The sequence below is a fragment of the Podarcis raffonei genome, chromosome 18 (assembly GCF_027172205.1).
Source record: "Podarcis raffonei isolate rPodRaf1 chromosome 18, rPodRaf1.pri, whole genome shotgun sequence".
Taxonomy (NCBI): domain Eukaryota; kingdom Metazoa; phylum Chordata; class Lepidosauria; order Squamata; family Lacertidae; genus Podarcis; species Podarcis raffonei.
The window spans coordinates 5,094,287-5,111,217 of NC_070619.1; the positions used below are offsets into that span (position 1 = coordinate 5,094,287).

Here is a 16,931-nt window from a genome sequence, read left to right on the forward strand (position 1 = left end):
TTAAGATAAATGAAAGAGGGTAAGGATTTGCTGAACTGACTATGTGAACGGGAATACAAAAAAGGGAGGTGTGAGGAGGTCAAGGAAACAAGCAAACGAGCTTAAAGATATGAAAAAAATGGATTTGTTTTTAACTTTTTCTACTTATTTCTTTTTTGTATTTTGTATTTTCTTTTTTTATGTATTTTTGTATTTTTTGTATTTTTTCTTTTTTTTTCCTGTCTTCTTTTTATTCTGTTAATTTTTGCTTCTTGTAAAATCCTAATAAACATCTTATAAAAAAAGAAAAATGAAAAATGGTGGACTGGAGAGGTGAAGGCTCCATAATGTTAAGTCCCTGTAGGATTCCAACACAATTCCTCCCCAGCAGGGAATGAGGGAAGGGGACTGAATTTCTACCCTGTTTTTCAGTTCCCACACTCAATGAAAAAGGAAGGAGAAGCAGAGTGGAGCTAATGTTTCTGGCAGGATCTTGTGCTACACCTTTTAATTTCATTTTTGCACAGATTTAGGGTAGAAGAAATGAAAGTGGTCCCATTTTATCCTCCCAACAGTAAGGGTGAGAGACTTGGCCAAGGCCATCAAGCGAAGAACACTTCCTTCAACCCTGAGTATTATTCTAGCTAGCAACCAGTCACAAATATATGGTGGTGGGGTTTTTTTTAAACAATGTCCTCAAGTGAATGTTTGCCACACAACATCAGGCATTCTTGGGTAATGCTGATTGTCTAGATTAATTTCAATTGGGTTTCTTCAATTGGGAAACCCAGCCAGATGGGCAGCTGAGGAAGGAATTAAAGAGTACCATGCTTCACAAGTTCCACAGTACTAGTTTTGATGGCTCTTTTTCAACCACTACAATCTCAAACCACCATGGACCTCAAAGGGTTCACAATAATAAAACAAAATTTATAGATTTGTCTCTTAAAGTTAAAATGCATCACCATCAAGTTATTTCCCTCAACCAGAACACTGAACCTAGCTCAGAACCCTACTTTTGAGTGTTTAACGTAACATAACAGTATGCTGGAGGATTCAGTTCTCGACCAGCATTCTCTGAAAACCTGTGTGTGTCCTGAAACATTATCCATACATACCCGGTCAAAAGGGATGCCGTATTTCTTCAAGATAGATGGTGAAATGAGGGTCATCTTGTGGCGGAGGAAGGCGTCGCACCCTTGAGAGCTCCCAGGGAAAAATCCTGCAGGAGGATTCAGGAGAGAAACTATTACCATCACTGACCCTCAGACCCCCTTCCAACTCTACAATTCTATGGTTTTGTATCCCAAGGGAATCCCCTCTGACCACCTAGAGGAAAAGCCAACAGCTGCATACTTGTTACTTACCCAGGCATCATTTTTCTCATGTATGTATAAAAACTCTGAGGGTTTACGATGGTGCCGCCTCCCCCCACCTTAAAGTTCAAACGAGGTAAGTAAAATGCTCAAGGACCGCCTCTCTCCATATGAACCCACCTGGACTCTGAGATCATCTTCTGAAGCTCTTCTATGTTAGCCTCCTCAAAGTCCATAAGAGGTCCAGTGGGTGGCAACACAAGAACAGGCCTTTTCTGCAGTGTTTCCCTGTTTCTGGAATGCTCTCGCCAGGAAGGTTCAGCTCACACCTTCATTATACACCTTTAAGTGCCAGGCAAAAATGTTCCTGTTTAACCAGGCCTTTTAAATATGTTGGGGAAAGGGGGGGGGGTTATTGGGTTGTTTGGGTTTTTATTATGTATTTTGTGTCTTTTATACTGTGATTTTATGTTGTGAACTGCCCTGAGATCTACGGGTATAGGGTGGAATACAATAATAATAATCAATAATAATAATAATGAAAAGTAATAATGTGTAATAGGGAGCTCCCTGCCCCACCCACCCACAAACTCAAATAAATATGCTTTGAACATGCTCAGACTGGCTATGACCAGATGAAGATGAATCAGCAGGCAGAGCCCCTAGGTTTGTGCAAGCAGGAAAGTGGAAAAAGGTGGAAACATGGTAGTTTTGCTTGGTAAGGGAAGGAAGCAAGGGAAGCAAAACCTACTGGAAACAGAAGCTGCACTTTCAGCCTAATCCACACAAACAGCAGGTGGTGTCAAAACTGTTTCTCTGACAGTATGCAGACTGCAGGTGATGAATCACAGAGCTAAGTTCCCCAGTGAAAAATACTCTCTACTAGGCTCAAAACCAGATCAAACTATTTTTTTCTCCCATGCCAGTTTTTTTACACATGATTGTGTGTCTAATCTCTCAGCTGCCGTCCAAAAACAGTTTTATCACCTTATCCTCTGGGTTGCATTTTGCTCACTGTAGACCTACTGAAATTGATGGATTAAACAAAATAAAATAAAATAAAAATTCCTTCCAGTAGCACCTTAGAGACCAACTAAGTTTGTTATTGGTATGAGATTTTGTGTACATTCACACTTCTTCAGATACCAATGGATTAAAGTTACTAGTATGACTAACATTGGATACCACTGTGTGTGAGAGTATAATAAATACTGAATAGCTTTGTTGATAGAGCAAGAGGCTCTTAATCTCAAGGTTGTGGGTATGAGCCCCACAATGAGCAAAAAGATCCCTGCGTTGAATAGATTCCCATGGGAAACCATCATGGCAAAGAGTGTGAGTGTGTGCATCTCTTCAAAATGGAAAGGAGCTGCAACGGATGAAAATTCTGTTGTCCGTTATGTGTGGGGCAGCAATATGAGATTATATTACACCTGTCAGGGAACTGACATCAGAGACTAGCGGAGAGGGAAGTCGCCCCAAGGATGCAGGGGAGGGAACTAGCAAGGGGAGAGAGAGAGCTTCCGCTGGGGAAGGAAACCAAGGTGACACCAGGAAGAGAGGGGAGGCTGAGAGTACTTCGGAGGGAAGGCTCCGAGACTCTTCCAGTGAGATCAGTGGGGAGAGCGCAGGACCTCCGCTTGGCACGCCTACTCTGCGCAGAAGGCTTCCGCGCAGAGAAGCTAGGCGGAGACTGTCTGTCAAGGAATTCTTATGTTGGAAGAAGTTCAGGAAACGCCCACTGACGGATTCTGCCAGTGATTGAGACAGTCGCGTTGTAAGGGGCTGTCAAACTAGGGAAAGGGTTAGCTATACAACCCGTTTGGAGCAGTTTGGAGTTTTACGCACAAGCAACCCCAATTCCCACTACAACACCCATCCTCAACATACAGCACTGGCTGTTACTGAGCTATCAGGCACAATTCAAGATGCTGCCACTACAGTACAAAGCCATAAATGGCTCAGGAACACCTATTTTATTTATTTAACAGAATTTGCATACTGCAGAAGCATAAAAGGCTTCTAAGCGTATGTTTTTTTTACTTACCCATTACCAACCAACCTTGGGAAAACATCACCACCAGAGGCAGGGCCTTCTTGGTGGCAAAACCCCATTTAATGTGACACTTACTGAACATCAACTGCAATTGCAACAGTTGAGCTTTAGCTGGTATCTTATGATGCGACTTGTGTGTGTTACTTTAGGCTGTAGAGTACCCAAGTTAATATGCTATCATCATCCTGAAGGTTACATTTCTCCACAATTCTATCCGCCTCCTCCTCAGCAGGCCTTTACACATTTCTTGGTTAGCACTAAGAAGAATGTTCTCCAGTGGGGGTTTGTGCTCCCTCGAAATCAGCAGGAAATATCCTATGCAAGCTCTTAGCGTTCCACAAAAAACTCATGCCGTTATGAAGCATGTTACATGAATGCACCCGAAGCATGAAGAAAAAATGCTGAGTCCTTCAGAAAACTACCACAGGTATAAGGTATTTGTTCTTTTAAACAACTCTTCAGCGCTCAAGATTTCTATAGCAGCTGGCAGAATCCGGTACACATGCTTGCAAAGGTTCAGATATATCCCTGAAACCATCTTTCTGAATAACCCTGCAGCAAACTAGTATTCCAGATTGAATAAGCACTGAATGGGCCATTTTGTGTGAAAAAACCTCCAAAGTGGTTACTGAATTCTGAAAGCTTTCCTTTGCTTGCATCATCAAGACCACTCTTCCAATCGCAAGGTTATGTGCAACCATTATGTAGATCTAATCACACTCAGGTTGAGAGACACACTGTGCAGCTTTGTTTCTACGTCTATAATCAGAAATATTGACCTGATATTTTGCTGAGGAACAGAGAGTATTGTTGAATTCCACTGCACCCAAACTAGTCCTCCTTTAATCTGAAGTGCCGGCAACAGAATCCAAGGGACATCACCCATTTTGAGAACAGCATAATCTAGTAGAAATGTAACCGTCCCACACAACTAAGGCATGGCCAACATCCTGTTCCTTTGTGTATGCCTCGTGTCAATGCCACACATCTCACACCATCAGCTTCACCAGCTTTAGTATCTTGATCTGCAAACACCTATATTGCCATACAATGTATTTTTACCCACTTAAAAGAGTTTTTAACAAATTGGCTCTCGTTATCAAAAGCAACATATGCAGCGGCAATTTTCAGGCATTGTGAACAGTACCCTCATTGCTACATGTCAATTTCTATTTTCGGTTTTTCAAGCTATGTTGCAGCAGACAATGACCTTGTAGGCCTCCAACTTCAATGACCTTTCTATTTCCAACCCTGCTATTATAGCTAACCCAAGCTGAGAATGCCTTGCTGGCTTCATTCTTCTATTAGTGGCAGCATAAAACACATCCTGAGAGAATGATTTAATCTCCCTTTTCGTGTCCTCATTTTTTCCTCTCCTTCGTTCAAGCTCTGGAGTGTAAAGGATGGCTTCAGTTTAAGTCTGGAGCACCTTCCTCTCCTTCTAAATAACATGCTTCAGAGAGAGTATCTGGAATGGGGCATCTGTCACTTCAGCACTGAATAACCCCTTGTTCAGAAGAAAAGCTGTATCCTTTACACAAATGCTCAATTCAATTATTGCTCCTCTCATAACACTTTGTCGATCCAGATGGAACCCTTACATTAGCAAGTACTATGTGGAGACTCCACATCCTGCTATCCACATCACTTCCATCAACATGCCAAGGTTTTCACCTATAGGTACTACCAATTTAAAGGTTCCTGCTGTGCCTGCTATGTTTAAGTCCTTTCATTGTCTGTAACCAGTTGTGTAGGGCCTGAATGTCCTCTGGCAGAAATGCTACACTTTCCTGAAGGAGACACTCATCTATTAAAGTACAAAATGCCACCACATGTGGATGAGTGTACCTGCCTTGTTCTGATACCACAATGTCTTCTGCTGGCTCTTCTGACTGCATTTGGAATTCAAAAAATATACAATAATAAACCTCCTTTGCACCTATGCCATGGATTCCAGTGGCAATGGCTTCAACCTTAGGCAGCTAGTGATGACCTTTAAAGCTCTAAACAGCATGGGGCCAGATTATTTGACGGACCACCAGCATCCCTATCTGCCTGCCCATACCTCTGAAGCCCTACTGAGGTGTTCACCTGTCAAGGTGACACTGGAGAGCACATGGATGACAGCACTATTGGCAGTGGCTCCACAATTATGGAATGCAATTCTTCAGGACATAAGCCAGACACCATTCCTCATGGGTTATAAAATGCTTTAAATATGCAATGTAGCCTTTAGTAAACAAATGGGATTGAAGGACTTCCGGGTTAGCGCCATCGGCGAATGGCGGATTCCCTCCGAGCTCCGGAGGGAATCGGCTCCGCAGGATTTGCGTCTTCCCACTGCGGCGACCCTTAAAAATCACAGGCGGTGAAGCCTGTGAACCTGGTGACTCGGCGGGCACCATTTGCGCCCCCCGACCTGCGAAGGAGCCTTTTTAAAGGCTACGGAATGGGGGACGGGGTGAGCGGCGCGGTGCTGAGAGTCGACTGCTTCTCCTGCGGAGTGAAGCCGCATTGCCATGGCCGGAGAGCGCTGACTTCTTCTTGTGAGTAATTGGACTTTAAAGCAACAACCCGTGAGTAGTACGGAAATTGGATTTGCAAAGAAAATTTTTTTTGAATTAGGCACGATCGGGGAAGGCGCAAACAGGAAGTCCGTCTCCCCGTCTTGTAAATAATCTAAAGCAAGGACCTGCTAACTAAGGTCGAGAGAATCTTTTCTTTTTTATTGGGTAAAAGACATTAATTTCACGATTTGGCAGTATAAGAAATCTTACTGGAGGATAAGAGCTAATTTTGGGAGCTGAAGTGCCACCCCCCCGGACCCGGGAGTGATCCGCGAGAGAGCCTGTTGAAGAGGTATTGAAGAGTTTGACAGCTGTCAAATTAGCTGTCAAGACTAAAAAAGAGAACTTTGTTTCTGTTGTCTCTGCTGGTTATATTTGTTACAATTTGGTTATAATTTGTTGAAAACAAGGAAGAACCGATACAAACTAACTTGACTTTTGGATTTGAACTGGAAGGAATATTAAGTAACCAAAATCCCTCTAGAGGGGGTTTTGGGACATTACAAGAATGGCTGAAGGAGGGAAAATACAAGCTAAATTGGACAGAGTTTTTGTTCTCTTGGGAAAGTTACAAGGCCAAATTGATGTTTTGGCTACAAATGTTGCAACTCTGGATTTAACAGTAAATAAACTCATTGAATTTGATAAGGACTTGACTCAGGAAGTCCATGCAGCTGGACAAGAAGAGAAACTTCAGAGCTTTGAGAGTGTGGAGAAAGAGATATATGTTGTTCCTGAGGAAAAGGAAGGAGGAGCTGTAATGCTGCAGATGACAAAGGAGAGCCAGAGGCCTGACATGATGGCTACAAAGGAAAATAAGAACTGGATGTTGAAAATCTGGTTTGAATTGGAGATTGAAGAATGGAGAGATCTCCTTATGTGGAGATCTGAAGATCCAAGGATTACAAATCTGATTAAGGTGGAAGTTGGAGCTTTGGGGACATTTGGACTTGAAAGGAGTAAGAAACAAGATTTGGGCTCCACTTTTAAGTATGGAGGTCTGGCTGGAAGAAACATGGATCCCATTGGGCTAGAGCTTCTCCGAGATCTGGTGTTTAATATTAAGGACCATCAAAAAAACCGGCAGAGAGGAATTGAGAGAGAATTAAGAGCCTCGGACGTGAGATCTCCAGGCTGATAGTAGATTAAGACTGATGGACATTTGTTGGGGATTGAAACCGGGAAAGGGGGGGGATGGAGTTTGGGAATCCAAAGGGTGCATAATTATAATCTGTTTTTGTTTTTATTCTGTTTTGTTATTTGTATGAAGATTGGGGAAGTCGTGGAAGGGAACTTGGGTCGACTTTAGAAAAAGGTTTTAAGAATGAGTACTGATGTATAAATATTGATGTTTATAAAGTAAAATTGGCTTTTTTAAAATGAACTAAATAGAAAAAGGTAAAAAATTAGGGATAAGAACTTGCTGAACTAACAATTTGAATTGGAATATAAGAAGGGGAGGTGTGGGGAAGTCAGGGAAATATGTTATAGAAAAATAAGGATTGTGAACTCTATGTGTTTTTAAACTTTTTTGTTTTTCCTTTTTGACTTTTTTAATGTATTAAAGTGGAAAATTTCAATAAATATCTTTTTTAAAAAAACACAAATGGGATTGAAGTTGCAGAATTATTTCGGTCTGGTTGGAATAATTTTTGTACCTTCCTGGCCATAAAGTCAGCTTTTAATACTGCATGTAATATCATTTTGTTGTCTTAAAGGTAAAGGTGAAGGTACCCCTCACCACTAGGTCTAGTCACGAATGACTCTGGGGTTGCGGCGCTCATCTCGCTTTATTGGCCAAGGGAGCCAGCGTACAGCTTCTGGGTCATGTGACCAGCATGACTATGACGCTTCTGGCGAACCAGAGCAGCGCACGGAAATGCCATTTACCTTCTCGCCAGAGCAGTACCTATTTATCTACTTGCACTTGACGTGCTTTCAAACTGCTAAGTGGGCAGGAGCTGGGACCGAGCAATGGGAGCTCACCCCGTCGTGGGGATTCAAACTGCCAACCTTCCGATTGGCAAGCCCTAGGCTCTGTGGTTTAGACCACAGCGCCACCTGCTTACAAACACTTGTTGTCTTACAAGGTTTTAAATTTGTATTTTATTCTAAGTATTGTACTGTATGACATGCAGTTATAAACACATTTATTAAATCAACTAACCATGGCTAGAAGAATCCAGTTCTCCAAGTTAAGAACCTTGGAAGTTGCCTGGTACAGAGTCAGACCATTGGGTCCATCTAGCTCAGTATCATTCAGATTGGCTGGTAATGGCTCTCAAGGGTTTCATGTAGGGTCTCTACCAACCTTACCTTGAGATGAAACTGAAACCTTCTGCATGCAAAATAAATTCTCTACCAGAGGATTTCAATCTCCTTTACATGTGTGCAGAAGGAGAAGGGAGGGGAAGGAAGTGCGCTAGCCAAAGGCTTCTCCAGACCCATTCCATAACTGGGCCATAAGTTAATTTAGGAAGATGATAAATTTTGTTTTCAAACAGTAATTTGTTTGGTTACATGTGCAAAAGCAAATCTGGGGACTCACCTGAAGCATGGAAAAATTGAGGTGGCAGATGCAACATTTGTGCTGGGATGATAAACTAGTTTGAAAAATGAGGCAAACCACGGAAAATACAGCCACAGAGAGCAATCTTGTCTGTTTTCTATCACTGTGACCAAATATGTTAATGCTTATAAGAACTGGCCCCTGATAAAGTTGTCCTCACTGTACATGTCTCTGAAGGAGAGTACTGTTAAGAGTTTGTTGCGAAATTTGGAAAACAAGGATCTTATCTCGAAGGCAACACCATTGTGGGTTCTGGCTCCAGCACATGCTGCACAACTGAATTCTGCTGGGATAATGTGGAAGCAGACTTGTAAAATTCCCCAAGGGCACCTGGCATTTGCTTCTGGTACCCAGGAATTTACATTTTCTCATTATTCCACAAGGCAGATCCTAGTGTCAATGTGCTGCTGGCTTCAGAATGGCATCTGGGAGTGTAAGATATTTTTCTACCCTTGGATTGATCCAAAGGAGATTCTGGCTAAAAACTTTCTGACAGTAAGAGGCGTTCGACATTGGAACGGTCTCCCTTGGAAGGTTGTGGACTCTTCTTCCTTGAAGGTTTTTAAGCAGAGGTTGGGTGGCCATCTGTTATGGATAAGATTCCTGCGTTGAAGGAGGTTGAACTGGATGACCCTTGCAGTCCTTTTCAACTCTACAATTCTCTGGTTTTATGATCCTGGTCATGACTCATGGCACTGAAGCAACTCACTCTCTAGCCTTAGGATTTTGCATCAGTCAATGCTTCCACTATATGCTGCTGATTAAACAGGTCCCAGTGGGCAGGCAGGAGGAGAATGCTGGGAGTGGAGGTAGGGAAGAGGAGGAAGCATACAGGGAGCAAAATATAATTCCAACACTTGAACAACAAAACACTAATTGATGCTACATAATGGAGGAGGGTTTTAAAAGTGCAAAGAATTACTGGCTTCTGGCAACTCCCCCCCCCCATACTAAAAGCATTTCAATTAGAATTATGAGTGCCTGCCACCCAGTTCATCGTCCTTCTCTGCAGTTCCTCTTTTTAATGCACAGTTTAAGTGGCTCTCATTAAAGCTACTAATAAAGGAGCACATTTTAAGTGATTAGCACCAATAACGTGGCAGCACATTAATGGTCCCTCCATGGGCTCTGCAACTCTCCCAGCGAGCCCATTTATAGCTCAGCTATTCATTTTCCATATTAATTGCAAGCTCATTCCATGCGCTGAACATCTTTGGAACAGTGATGCACTGGAAAGCAGGGCGTTACTGCTGTTTGTTGCTCTTCACCGCGAATGCTATAGGGGAGTTTGTTTAAGACCGGAATATGCAAGTCTAGAGGGTAAACAGACTACTGATATGATAAACCCGTAAACTCCTAGAAATCTGGTACTAGAGATTAAGGAAATAAATGTGATCTCATTTCTGCTGAAGCCTGGCCCTTAGAAACTGAAAAGTTCTTGTCTAACTCGAGCAGAGGGGAACAGCTACAGTGGTACCTCGGGTTACAGATGCTTCAGGTGGTACCTCGGGTTACAGACTCTGCTAACCCAGAAATAGTACCTTGGGTTAAGAAATTTGCTTCAGGATGAGAACAGAAATTGCGCAGCGGCGTGGCGGCAGCAGGAGGCCCCATTAGCTAGAGTGGTACCTCAGGTTAAGAACAGTTTCAGGTTAAGAATGGACCTCCAGAATGAATTAAGTTCTTAACCCGAGGTACCACTGTATTGCCATAGCAGACAGAGAAGACACATTTCTGTTTTCTGTCGGGTGTCTGAAGGTTTTAAGAGAAGTTTATAAGAAGTAATGATTTAGTGTACAGTAGTACCTCGAGGTTGAACGACTTCCAAAACGTTCAGAAATGAAGGTCCGCCTTCTGATTGGCTGTAGCCAATCAGAAGCCAGGTCAGACGTTCAGGTTCCAAAGAACATTCACAAACCAGAACACTCCCTTCCAGGTTTGCGGTGTTCAGGAGCCAAAACGTTTGACTCGCAAGGTGTTCGGGATCCAAGGTACAACTGTATTACGTTGTTACCCACCTTGTGTATGCCAAGGGGAAAATGCAATATACATTTAAGCAAACATTTGTACACAGAAGGTGTTTTGTGTATGCTAAAAATTAGACCAATTAATGTGGAAGAGGGATCTATCAGCAGTTATTAGCTATGAAAACTTAGAAGTCAAACATCCATGCAGTATACCTTCAGTTAACAGGTGCTGGGGTGTGACTGACACCCTGATCATTTTGTTTTCCCTGGGGCATCTGACTGGTCACTAGCACTGAGTGCTGAGCTAAATAATTCAGCAAAGCTATCAACAAAACAACACCCAAAATTTCCAAGTTGTTCCAACTTTAGGTTCAAATAAGAAGGATATACTTAAAATGAAAGCCACACTCCATGCTTTTCATTTAATGCAGATTTCCAAATTCTATTTTAAAAAACAAAACACCACATACACATACCCTCTTATGGGCAATTGGGACTTATGGAGCTCTATGCTTGCTGAAATTGTAGTTTTTGTAAAGCTTTGACATATGACCGAGTGAAAATGGTGTGAATATAAAATTGCTTTGAAGCTCTCATTTTCCAGTCAGTGGTTTTCAATATGTTATTTCTATTTTATACGATGTCACTAGAGTGAATGGCTTCCAAGAGAAAGGCGATGATGGTTTCCTTCATCTGGGCACCTCATGTGTTTTTCTATTTACTTGACACTATAATTTCAGTCCAATCACTGGCCAGCCTTATTTCTTTTGCCCCCCCCCCCAAGAAATGGTCAGTTAGGTATGTCAATGAAAAGGCTTCACACACTGACAGACTATTTTGGGTGTTGAAAGTAAGAGGGGGGAATGCAGCTGTCTGGATAGTGTTCATTGTCACCCAGGAGCCCTAAACTTCCAGTAATAATTTGGTGTTACCAAATAAAACCCTGCTTTACATTGCTGTTTGGAACTCCTTTGGAAGGGAGGGGACTCACTTTTACAGTCACTTACAACAAGGCCAGATGATGCGGTGGGAGCTGGGGTTTTCTACCCCACTCACTCTGCAATCTTGGAAAAGGGATAAGATGAAACACTGCTGCCTCACACCAATCTATTCTCCTCCTTCAAGCAACAGTTAGCTGACTACAGCAGAAGCTGATCTCTGACAATGCAACAAGAACCACTGCTTTAAGACCACAGACTCAGGTGCAGAAGAGGATGTGCTCCTGTTGTCAAATGGTAGCGACAGCTCCTCCTACACCACTATATTCTTGGAGAGTGTGGGCAAAGTGAGAGTAAGCCAGTCCCTAAAACCTATTCCATGTTGGCTGAAGCGCGGTCACTTCCTTTTCAAAGCATTCAAATAGGTGAAGGATGACTTGCATTAAAATATTCCCCCAGTGAATAAACCAAGCTTTAAGTTTAAGTGTTTTAAATATTAACACAGGGAGTAGACTTGACATCTTGCTATTGATGTTTGGAGAGGTAGTGGAAACAGAAAGATTGCATCTCAAAGGCCGGCGTGGCTCTGACCACAGGGACCTTACATGTGTGTGACGAAGGGAGAGGAGAGAGATGATTATCAGGCCAAAAATCCTCAATGGAACAATTTTATCAGATATCTGTTCAGGATTCTTCTATAATATATAGCACCTTTTAACCTACAAGCCTGTCACAGAGGGGGTCTGCTTATCAAGTAATTAGCCGATCTCTGGGCAGGTGCCACCTCACCACATAAATTATATTAGCCTTTATGGGGGGTGGGGAGACAGGCCCAAATGCATACCCTCCAACATTTTTCTGATGAATATAGGGACATACCATTCCATAATGATAATTTTACTATTTATATCCCACACATCTTATTGGGTTGCCCCAGCACTATGTGTTTTTTTTTTAAAAAAACTTCCCTATACAGAATCGTCTTCAAATGGCTCAGGGGTTGGATAACTCCATACCCTGCAACATTTCTCCAGTGAAAATAGAGACATCCTAAGGATAAGTGTGACATTCAAGATCAGAAACCAGGATGGCTTCTCTAAATCAGGGACATCCCTGGAAAATCGAGTCACATGGAGGGTCTGCACGTGTGCTCTTGATTCTGTGTCTTTTAAAAATTCAGTTTGCTTCCGGGTGTGTAAAGTGGGAGGATGTCATGGAGTTGATAGTGCAGTAGAGAGGGGCAAGGAAAGATGAGAAGACTATCATCCCCACAAATAGGTATTCAGACCATAACATAACACTGTCAGCTGAACCAGCACATGCCTTGTTATATATATCACAAAGAACTTCGATAATTATGTCCCACTAAATCCACAATTATTGAACCTGTAAGCACTTTCTAAATGAAAAATGCTCAGCAATCAATATGAATGGTGTTTGTATTTAACAGACTAAATACAAATGAAGAAATGAGAAACGTATTATGAAGACATTCTGCATTATTATTAAGTTTTCAGTAAGGATCAAGAGAGCAAGCAGAGGGATATTGCCTATCCTGCCCTAGCCTACACCATTCCAAAGGCACACATATCAAAACCCACTTTCCACTGGGACAAGCATTTTAAAACATACCCATTTAAATACCGCCAGGAGCCCCTGGTTTCGTTCCTAGGTCACTGATGTGACTACTGTTAACATGGGTGTGCCTTTGGAGGCTGCCTAAAAGAAATTACTGTATTTTTCGCCCCATAGGATGCACCTAGTTTTTTGGGGGGGGCAGGGGGGAAATAAAGAAAAAAAATTATTTCCCCCCCAGGCACGGGGCTGGCGCGGGGGAAGCCCAAGCTTCCCCCGACCCCAGAACAGCCTGCTATCCGCAAGCCTAGGGAGCCACGCCGGTCTCCCCAGGCTTGCGGACAGCTGTGCGAAGCCAGGGCACACTGAAGAGGCTTCGAAATGCAGGCAGCTCTGCGCAACCCTCCGGAGGCCGGCGCGGCTTGGCGCCGGGCTCCGGAGGGTCACACAGAGCTGCGCGGACCCCAGGAGGGCAGGCAGCTCTGCGCGACCCTCCAGAGGCCGGTGCGGCTTGGCGCCGGGCTCTGGAGCATCACGCAGAGCTGCACGGAGTCCAGGAACGCAGGCAGGTCTGTGCAACCCTCCGGAGGCCAGCGTGGCTTGGCACCGGGCTCCGGAGGGCCGTGCAGAGCTGCACGGAGCCCGGGGGGCAGGCAGCTCTGCGCGACCTTCCGGAGGCCGGCATGGCTTGGCGCCGGGCTCCGGAGGGTTGTGCAGAGCTTCCTGAAGCCTGGAGAGCGAGAGCCTCTCGCTCTCCCGGCTTCAGCGAAAGCCTGTATTCGCCCCATAGGACGCATCCACATTTCCCCTTCATTTTTGGAGGGGGAAAAGTGTGTCCTATAGGGCGAAAAATACGGTAGTTAATTTAAAGCATGGGAGCCAGTTTACTGATTAAAACTGGCTGGGGCAGCCGTACCAGACTGGCCTTAGAACAATACATTAGTTACCAGCTTGTTTTCAGGCACTATTCAAAGAGCTAGTGTGTACAGCCCTGAATAGTCTGGGGTCTTGGTTATCTGAAAGAACCACTTGAATTGAGATAAACAGAATAGCCTCTGCTAAGGTGGTTGTAGCAACCTCTGTCCGAGGCCCAAGCAGGTCACATGACCACCTCACTCCTGTCAGTCCAGAAGCTAGCAAAGAGGAAGAAAGCTCTTTAGAAGGGCTTCAATCAAGTTCTGCTCTTTTATATCGTACTGTTTTAATAAATGCTCTGATATTCTGTGTGATCCTTTACTGCTTGACTAGAATGCTCCGCACTTGTTTTAAACAGGAAGCAAAACAGAAAGTTCAAAAATATAACAGCTTCAAAGAGGTTAACCTGCCTCTCTCTGAGCTTCAGACAGAACTGCTACAAAGATTCCTCATTTGCCAAATAGAAAAACAAGGCACTGATACACCAACATGGGGTGTGTGGGCAAAGGTAAAAGGTAAAGGTACCCCTGCCCGTACGGGCCAGTCTTGACAGACTCTAGGGTTGTGCGCTCATCTCACTTAAGAGGCCGGGAGCCAGCGCTGTCCGCAGACACTTCCGGGTCACGTGGCCAGCGTGACAAAGCTGCATCTGGCAAGCCAGCGCAGCACACGGAACGCCGTTTACCTTCCCGCCAGAGCGGTCCCTATTTATCTACTTGCACCCGGGGGTGCTTTCGAACTGCTAGGTTGGCAGGCGCTGGGACCGAGCAGCGGGAGCGCACCCCGCCGCGGGGATTCGAACCACCGACCTTTCGATCGGCAAGCCCTAGGCGCTGAGGCTTTTACTCACAGCGCCACCCGCGTCCCTGTGTGTGGGCAAAGGATGCCATAAATTTCAAGTGGTTAAGTTGTGGGCAGGCTGCTTGGAGCTATGAGGCTACCACCTGCTTGCTTGATTCTGGGCTAGTGAAAACATCAAGATCAGGACTTGGTGCTTCCCTAAGGGAAGGAGAGCTGCCTCAAGGAGGTGTTAGTAAGGCTACTCCTTTAAAAAGCTGGATTTAAAATTTGTTATTCTGAATAATTATTGACAAATCCCAAAATCTGTCTTTTCTAGGGGCAGTGATTAAGAGGCTGGTGGCCACATAGCTGCAGGCTATGGATGAAGCTGATTCTTTGAATCCATTCCAATCTGGATTCAGCCCTGGTTTTGGAATGGACACAGTCTCGGTCACCCCAGCAGGTGCCTGAGGATGAACAGGGTGTGTGTGCTACCCTGGAAGTCCTCCTGGCCCTTGCAGAAGCATTCAGTACCACTGATCATGGAAACTTCCTGGGCCATCTGTTGGGGTTGGGCTGCTTTCAGTCCTTGCTGGATGGATATACTCAGTAGCTGATGCGGGGAGAGTTTTGCTCTTCCCCATGACTATTGATTTATGGGGCTCTGCAGGGCTCTAGATTAACCCCCATGCTATCCACCATCTACATGAAGATGCTGGAAGAAGACATCCAAGAATGGGTGCTGCTCACTTCTACCTTTTGGTTCCCTCTTCTGACCCCAGAGAGACTGTTGAAAATTTGAACTGATGCTTGGAGGCCGCTCTGGGGTGGACAAAGGCAAACAAATCGCAATTAACTCTGAGCAAGACATAGGCATTGTGGGTTGGGAGACCGCAGCTCCAGAAGGTATTGACAGATGGTAATGGATGGGGTAGCACTCCCTCTCAAAGGTCAAATATGCTGTTTGGGATTGATATTGGATTTTGCACTGCCTGGTGAATCCCAGAGACTAGTAGCGACCTTTACCAATTTCAGCTGGTAAGCCAATTGTGGCCCTATCTGGTGAGGTCTGATTTTGGCAAATTTATTCCAGGCATGAGATATTACTGTTTGTTGTCTGGTTGTCATTGTTTTAATTGTGGGGTGTTTTTACAGGTTTGTGTCTCTATAGCTTATTTATTGTTCACCCATTGTGGGGGTTCTGAATGTTGTAACCCACTTTGAATGGGCTTTCCCAGAAAAGCAACTTTTCAAATCCATTAAATTTAATAAATAAATAAGTGTATGCTCCAAGAGGTCCTCTCACAACAATACATCACATATACATTTGCACCAACTCAGCATTTCATTCCGGATGCTCGCCAGAGCTAGTTTTCACTTTTTCATACTGGATGAAAAATGCTAGCCTTTTCATGCTATTTCAGTTCCTTGGCAAAGAGCAGTTCCTGAATCCTTACTGCTAGCTAATAAAAAAATTCTGGACCAAGCTCGAGTGACACATTTAAGGAAATGATTGGAGTATACTATCACAGTGGTGGTTACACTGAGAAGAGCATTTGACTCCAAGTTCAGGATTACGCCAACACTACCAGGTAAGACAGTCAAGAGCTCTGCATCGTGTCAGTTGCTTTTGGGGGCAGAAAGCTTCCAATTTATCTCAAGACACTTTCTGGGCTATATTCATAGTATTCACCTAGAACAAATGAAGACACTCTATAAAAGGTAAAGGTGAAGGGACCCCTGACCATTAGGTCCAGTCATGACTGACTCTGGGGTTGCGGCGCTCATCTCGCTTTACTGGCCGAGGGAGCCGGAGTACAGCTTCCGGGTCATGTGGCCAGCATGACTAAGCCGCTTCTGGCGAACCAGAGCAGCGCACGGAAACGCCGTTTACCTTCCCGCCAGAGTGGTACCTATTTATCTACTTGCACTCTGACATGCTTTCAAACTGCTAGGTTAACAGGAGCGGGGACTGAGCAACGGGAGCTCACCCCGTCGCGGGGATTTGAACCGCTGACCTTCTGATCGGCAAGTCCTAGGCTCTGTGGTTTAACCCACAGCGCCACCTGCGTCCCTAGTCCCATACTGACTCTTTAACAAGCTGTTTGCAGTGTGACAAGGTATGGCTTTTAATAATAAGATTAACCATGGTGTGTTACTAAACTCGCTTAGCATAAATCGCTTGGATGTTTTGTTACAATCAAGTGGGTTGGAAGCTGGAGGCAATATTCTGCTCCTGCCTGCAGGGTTGTCATTAAGGGACTATACT

At 44.2% G+C, this 16,931-nt stretch overlaps 1 protein-coding gene across 3 annotated transcripts in view; it reads right to left on the reverse strand.

Moving 5' to 3' along the window:
* The window catches only part of KDM4B (lysine demethylase 4B), a 198,683-nt gene that overhangs the window by 105,868 nt on the left and 75,884 nt on the right, over positions 1–16,931 (reverse strand). For all 3 annotated transcript variants that reach the window (XR_008328372.1, XM_053372905.1, XM_053372906.1), the window contains exon 7: positions 1,098–1,201. Coding sequence is in view for 2 of the 3 variants with exons in the window: in XM_053372905.1 (XP_053228880.1) it covers positions 1,098–1,201 (104 nt within the window). In the remaining variant the exon portion in view is untranslated. The remainder of the gene's footprint in view (positions 1–1,097; positions 1,202–16,931) is intronic.